This window comes from Diuraphis noxia, unplaced genomic scaffold, assembly GCF_037042655.1.
Source record: "Diuraphis noxia isolate RWA-SAM2 unplaced genomic scaffold, SU_Dnox_SAM2 contig0001, whole genome shotgun sequence".
Classification (NCBI taxonomy): domain Eukaryota; kingdom Metazoa; phylum Arthropoda; class Insecta; order Hemiptera; family Aphididae; genus Diuraphis; species Diuraphis noxia.
Genome location: NW_028301711.1, coordinates 104,608,177 through 104,615,504, shown reverse-complemented (window position 1 = coordinate 104,615,504; position 7,328 = coordinate 104,608,177). Strand labels below are relative to the sequence as shown.

Here is a 7,328-nt window from a genome sequence, read left to right as displayed (position 1 = left end):
GTTGAGTTGTAATAATATTTTGACCATCGAAAATTGAATGCACCTTTCTTGCACCGTGTTGATTTTTTGAGATTTGAATAATGAGAATGTTAAAATAAAACAGCGAACGCAAAATAGAATTGAACAGCTAATAAGCACTGACATTATTTAAATGTTTAAATGCTTTAAAATAATCAAAGTTACCTATAATTAACGTTGAATAATTTCTACTACTGTAAAAATAGGTATAGGTAAATAATGCACACCAAATGGTTTAAGTTGTAGATATTTATATTTTTGCAATGGAATTTATACATAATGATTGAGTTCCTATCACTTGGTCTGGAAAAACATCCAAGCAATCACCAAGGAGGATATGAGAGCGCACTGCACCTCAGACCCGGTTACTATAGACTGGCCGTTGCCGTTACAGTTGTCTTTGTCACAGACCTCGCAGCTCTCGACAATGGCTCCTGCAGGCATATTTACGCAGTCATTGGTATTGTTGGTCGACTTGCAGCCGCGTACTACGGTCGATGAGGCGGATGCATCTATTGATTAGAGTGGTGAAGAACAAATATCAGTTTTGGGTGCATGATTTTATTTAAATTTACACTTACTTGCTTTTACGGCGACCTTGAAACAATAGTAATCGGAATTGGTCGTTTCGATGAACGATTTTTTGTTGTTGTACGTGTTTAAAGTGACATGACTCCTTAGTTTTCTATACATCCGGCCTTCGGCTGGGGCTTCGGGAGCGGGTGTGGCCTCGGCGTCTGGGGCTGGGGCTGCGTCTCCGGCTGGGGCTGGGGTCGCGTCTCCGCCTGGGGCTGGGGTTGCACCCGAATTATCGGTTGCAGTCGTAGACGATGTTGTTGACCCTGTACAATTTTCCGATTTTAGGTTTGAATCACTTAACTCGGTGGCGCATTGCTTGTCCTCCCAATCGCATTTGTAACACGTCAAACCATTGGCTGTTATATACACATACATATTAATAATATAATATATACGAATGTTCATACCATGCAAATAAGCATGTAAAAATAATATTACAATGCACACAAATCATCGATGTTTGAGATATATTCTGCAAGTATAATTTTTAATGAGTACGCTATACCATTTTTTATTTAATAGTTTATTTTGTAATCAAATTTTGATTTTTAAAATGATTAAGTATAACTAAAGATAATATTTTTGTTTTCCGATATTTTTCGAATTACTTAGAGATGTGCCTCTCGCGAACCAAATCAAAATTCTATGCAATAATTATTAAAATTGTTATACTGGGTAATAGTAGTAAAAACAATTTGTTGTACTCACCAAAGGTGAAAACTCCACACAACATCATAGTGATGGCCATTACTACGGCTAAGGACTTCATGTTTGAGTTTAGACGGTATAAGATTGAAAAAAATATATGGTCGTAAAATATGTACAATAATTATTATAAATGATAATAATTTACACTGTAAAACAAAAATATTTTCTTTAAGTGGCTATTTTTCCAAAGCTTCAAAGTAGACTGACGAATTTATCCTGGCCTGTTTATTAGTACACATAATATATAATATGTTACATGGTTATATTATATTCTAATTTGGCCAGATATAGGAGTAGTATATTATATTTATATGTTCACATGCATATTTTTTTCATTGTTTAAATAATGTATGTCACACCCACATGCGTTGTATTTGTCTTACAAACGTAAAACATAGCAAAAACTGGTCAACGTTTCTACCTCAGTTTTATAATAGAATTATCAAGACGCACAAAGCATAGGTAAAAACTTTATCTATGTCGTAGAGCTGTTATTTATTAGAATATAGATTATAGATATAATTAGTATGCGTTTCGTTCTGGTTTGACTGAGACAGTTTCGGTTTTAAAAGCATGTCATTAATTTTTTCCCTTATTATGGAAGACAATAACTCTAATATTATTTTATATGATTATAAAACATAGTATAATATTATATATAGAATTTGTAACTTGTAATGAATTTTATTTAAAAAATATAAGTAATATAGCTGTATTGAAAACAATTCATTTAACCAAAAAGTATGAACATTAGCTTATTATTATTAATAATTAATAAATGTAAATGCAGTAAATGTAGTGTACGTTAAAAATTGAATTGTTTAATACATATTTCTATTAAAATATGGGATATTATTAATTCCCATATAATTATACAAAAAAAGGTTTTTATTTTTATTAGCTTCTAGTATTAAACTATGATAGCTTAACAATTAAGATTGAACATAATAATAAATAAATTATACAAAAATAAAAATGTTATTTAATATGATGTCCCGGTTTGATGTTTTTAAAATCTGGCAACCATTTTTTCATTTAATTATTAATAATTAGTTGTTTGTATACTATTAAAAAAATAACATCGCTACGACAGATAATGTTCTTATCTATGCATTGTGGATTTCTGATTATTCTACTATAAATACTGAAGAAGAAATGTTGTCTTATGCAATTAGTGTTTTTGGTATGTTCTACGTTTTAAGACGGAGACAACGTATGTGGAAGTCCTCTTAATTAGGCATTTCTTAAGGGCTACCTATTCTGCTAATAAAACTACGCCATATACGCTCGCACTTGACTTACTTTATTGGAATAATATACTATTCTACAAAATTATCACTTGGTGTACTTCGCATACTCGGCGCATTAGACTTTCTTAAAGTATGCTAACTAGTAATGCAATGTATATTCGAATATTCGAATTATTTACGATAGAACTATTCGAATTTAAATATTCGATACTACAATACCTAATTTTAGATTCTGTTCGAAGTGATGAATGTATTGATTACTAATGATGTGTTTTTTTTTTTTTTGGTGTCTGTGTAGTACAGCATAACTAGTCAAAATAATGCTTCAATTTCAAACTTTGGGGGTGGTTTCCGATGTAAAAGTGAATATCCTTGATGCATTATAGAGGTCAAAAGTAAACATTTTCCAACAGTTTTCAAAAAAATCGAGAAAAACAAAAAAAAAAAAATGACAGAAAAACGGGAATTTTTACGCAAAACCAGTTTTCGACCAAATCGATTTATTTTTATTTTTTTTAAGTTCAAATATTGACTTATACGTAAAAATTACGGCAATTTTCAAATTATCTTAGAAAGAAATTCATAAAAGTTTTTCTTTTTAAATCTAAGATTTCAAAATTAAATAAAAGGCTCCTAACACATTGCAATAATAGCAGTTGAAAAATATTAAAAATACATAAGCACGATTTATTTTATAAGCATTTAAAATTCAAATTTTAACTAAATACGTAAAAATTACGGCAATGTTCAAATTATCTTAGATCAAAATTCATAAATGTTTTTCTTTTTAAATCTAAGATTTGAAAATTTAATACAAGGCTTCTATCATATTTTTACAATAGCAGTTGAAAAACAAAAGAAATATATAGCCACAATATTTTTTTTACATGCATTTAAAGTTTAATTTTGACAACATACGTAAAAATCACGAAAATTCGTAAATTATTTTATCCTAGAAATTCATAAAAAATTTTCCTTTTATATCTAAGATTTGAAAATTTAATACAAAGCTCCTAAAATATTTTTACAATAGTCGTTGAAAAAAAAAAGAAATGTACAACCATTTTTTTTTACAAGTATTTAAATTTTAATTTTGACAACATACGTAAAAATCACGAAAATTCACAATTTATTTTAAGCCAGAAATTCATAAAAAATTTTCTTTTTAAATCTAAGATTTGAAAATTATTAATAATCTATAAAATATCCTAGACAGATAAACCGTCTCCGTTCAGAATCGTTTTTCGTATACAGTGATATAATATCATTGCATTCAAATTTAACCCACCCTAGTCAGAGGTCCACCCCACTACCTAATGTACAGCAGAGCGACATCCACTACCCGCTTTTTTTTATCCGTTTTTCCGTGACAAGCTTTTATACTATTTATTATTAATAACTAATTCATATCTACACAACTAAAGATAATGTATGTCAATGATTAATCGACCTAAATACGAAAATAGTTCTTATCTTTCAGGTATCTGTTCATAGTTACCATTTATTTATTTATTATTTTTTTGTTGTAACTTATACATTATTAATAATAATTTAATTATGATATTCCAGTATTTTGCACAATTTTTATTTTTGTATTTTAATAAATTGCCCTGTCAAATAGTAAATATCGCTGACTTAGAATCCACTTCTCGCAGGCCTTTATGCCCCATATAATATTACTATTAAAAGTTTTGTGTTGCACGAAAACTTAAACGAATAATTTTCGTTACTTATTGTATTTTAGCATCGAATACTGATATTACGACAGACCTATTCAAATTCGAATATTTGAATAATTCCCATCACTAATGCTAACTACGACATGTCTAAAGGTGTCTCTCTCTACTTACTTTGAGTACTAACTTGTAGATAACTATTCAATTTTATAATCATTCAAAATTGTTATCATAGATCGTTGTTACTTGTTAATATTATTAAATTTGTCTTTCTACGGAGGCCATTTCAAAGTGTTGCCCCGTTTATACTGCGTGCTTTATTGATTTTATAACTAGATTTTTTTTTTAAATCGTGATTAACCCCTTTCTGCATGAATTAATTTTTTTTTTTCAAAAAAAAAATAGATGTAAGGGTTTGGGTTCATGATGTCATGAAAAAATGCTTAAAAAATATTTTGACCAATTTTGACATTTAAAAAGCCTTAAGTTTAATTTGTGCCATAAATGGCACAATGCGCACAAAAAGTATGTATGTGCCGTATTTGGACTTTATGCATTAAAATTATCAACATTATTTTGTGCCATTTATGGGGCATTTGCAATTATGAAACAAAATTAAATAAACACACAATATAATATTTAATGTAATTTTTATTAATAAGCATATTACAATTTTTAGTTTTTAAATCAGTCCTTGATTTTTAGTATCAAATTTTTATATATATTAAATTCTGTTAAGTATACAAACACCAATGTATAGTAAACAAATTAAAATTTTTTCTTACATTTGTAACAATTTGTAATAAACAATAATATCAAACAAAACATAATAACAAAATTTGAATAATTAAAATATTTGTTTTTTGAAACAAACTTACCTAACCTTCAGGTAACATAAATTAAATAATTTAAATTATAATATAATCTTAAATATTAAAATCCTTAAACAATATAATTTTTATTAATAATTATCATATCATATTTTTAGTTTTCAAATCAGTCTTTGATTTTTAGTATAAAATTTGTATATATATATATTAAATTTTGTTAAGTATACAAACACCAATGTATAGTTAACAAATCAAAATGTTTTCTTACATTTGTAACAATTAATAATAAACAATATCAAACAAAACAATAAAACATAATAACAAAATTTGAATAATTTGAATAATTAAAATATTTGTTTTTTGAAACAAACTTACCTAACCTACTAGTAACATAAATTTTAACAATATAGTCTTAATATTAAAATAAATGCAGTGCGAATCAACAATTTATTTTTATTTGTCGATGAACGTGGCAATGAACGATAAGATAGTAGGAGGTTAAGAATAAAACGAGTTCTTATTCGTCAGCGGACAGTTAATCAGTTATCAAACGAAGAATTTCGTACCAATTTTCGTATATATTATGCAAACATCCATTTGAAAAATTTTTGCATGGATTAAAACCTCATTTGACTATGGCACGCATATAGGAGTGATAGAGTTTGTGTTGAAAAAATGTATTTATTGTATTATTCTTTAAACATGTATTGAGATATGTCATATGTATGCAGTATTTTTTTTTACTACAGATTGTAACAACAATAAGATTCCTTACACAAGTATCTTACCAGAAAGTTGTAGGCAATGATTTTATAATTGGACTGTCACAACTTGCCATAAGTAAAGTGTTGAACGAGGTGTTAGATTGCATGCATATTCAAATGTTCATCAAATATGTCAAGTTTTCAATAACTACTGAAGAAAAGATACTTCTTTCCGATTAGTATTAGCACCTTTAATTATTCAAGTAATTAGTAGTACAGTTTTAAATGCTGAGAATAGGGTAAATTTTATATCGTAATGTAAATAAGTATTGAATAGGATTTACTTCAGTCTTAAATACAACTGATTCAATTGAAGCATATTTGGTTATTTTGTTAATGTATTCAGATATTGTAGTGTTATTGATTATTGATGCTTTTAACAACAGGAGTCAATATCCTTTTTCTGATGATCATTTAATTAATTTCTATGTTAATTAAAAATGTACTTATTTGGATATTATAATAAATAATGTAACAATTCAGTAAATAATATAATTTATTTGTGAAAAAAATATTTTGTAGTTTAAAAAAGCGGTGTGGACCAGGGCTGTAGATAGGGGAGGGGAGGTTAAATTTTTTTATCAATAATAGTAATTAATAATGTTATGTTTGTGTTGTTATCGGTTATAAGCAGGGCTAGGATTTATATGCATTTGCATGTTTTTTCCTTTAGCCCAAATTGATTGGTTGTCAGATTTTTCCACGATTTGGCTTATTCTCGTTTAAATAGGACCAATTTTTTTTGCATATTTTGGACATAATGCATATAATTGCATATTCTTAAATTTTTTTGGAATTTGATATTTTTTAACTAACATTTTTAATTTTTAATTTTTATAAGTTATTGTTAATTTTAAATGGTACTTCACGAAACCGACAGTTATTGGTTTATCCGTTGAATTGTCGTAAATATATAGCATAAATACTACCTATTTTATCTTAGGTCAGATAATATCCGTTCGTTACCTTATCGTTGGTCGGACGACTGGTAGAATTACTTACACATTGTTATACAGTGAGATAGCACAGAAAAATTGTATTGGTACGTCGTGTGTTGCGTAAATGTGCAGACGTTTATACTTAATAATTTGAATGGTTTTAAATGTTTTAATAACAGTGTCCAGTATGCCGAAAGTTCAAAGTGAAAGTGCCAAGTTACGTCTAATTAAACTAATATTTAATGTAATAATATGAGCTAATAATAAGTAATAAAAAATTATGAATTATAATAAATAATAATAAACATTTGTTTTTGCATATTTTGGTAAATAAAATGCATATTTTACAATTTGTTTATTGCATATAAATCCTAGCCCTAATTATAAGTAAGGTATTTTGTGTATCGTCTAATGGTCGCACTGACAAATCACCATTACCATAACCGTTTTGTAATAATTATTAATAAATAATATTAATAATTATAATATAATATATATTATAATAAATTATAAATATATAAATAAATAAATATATATATTAGAAAATAATAAATAAATAATTTAT

The 7,328-nt window shown here is 27.1% G+C and overlaps 1 protein-coding gene across 1 annotated transcript; it reads right to left on the bottom strand.

Annotated features, from left to right (window-relative positions):
• Positions 1 to 312: 312 nt before the first annotated feature.
• LOC149063061 (uncharacterized) lies at positions 313 to 1,366 on the bottom strand. Its single transcript, XM_089215498.1, has 3 exons — positions 1,306 to 1,366; positions 600 to 953; positions 313 to 530 (listed from the first exon to the last, which is right to left on the bottom strand). Exons 1-3 carry the CDS (start codon positions 1,364 to 1,366, stop codon positions 313 to 315), a joined length of 633 nt encoding a protein of 210 aa, XP_089071624.1.
• Between the last annotated feature and the right edge of the window lie 5,962 nt (positions 1,367 to 7,328).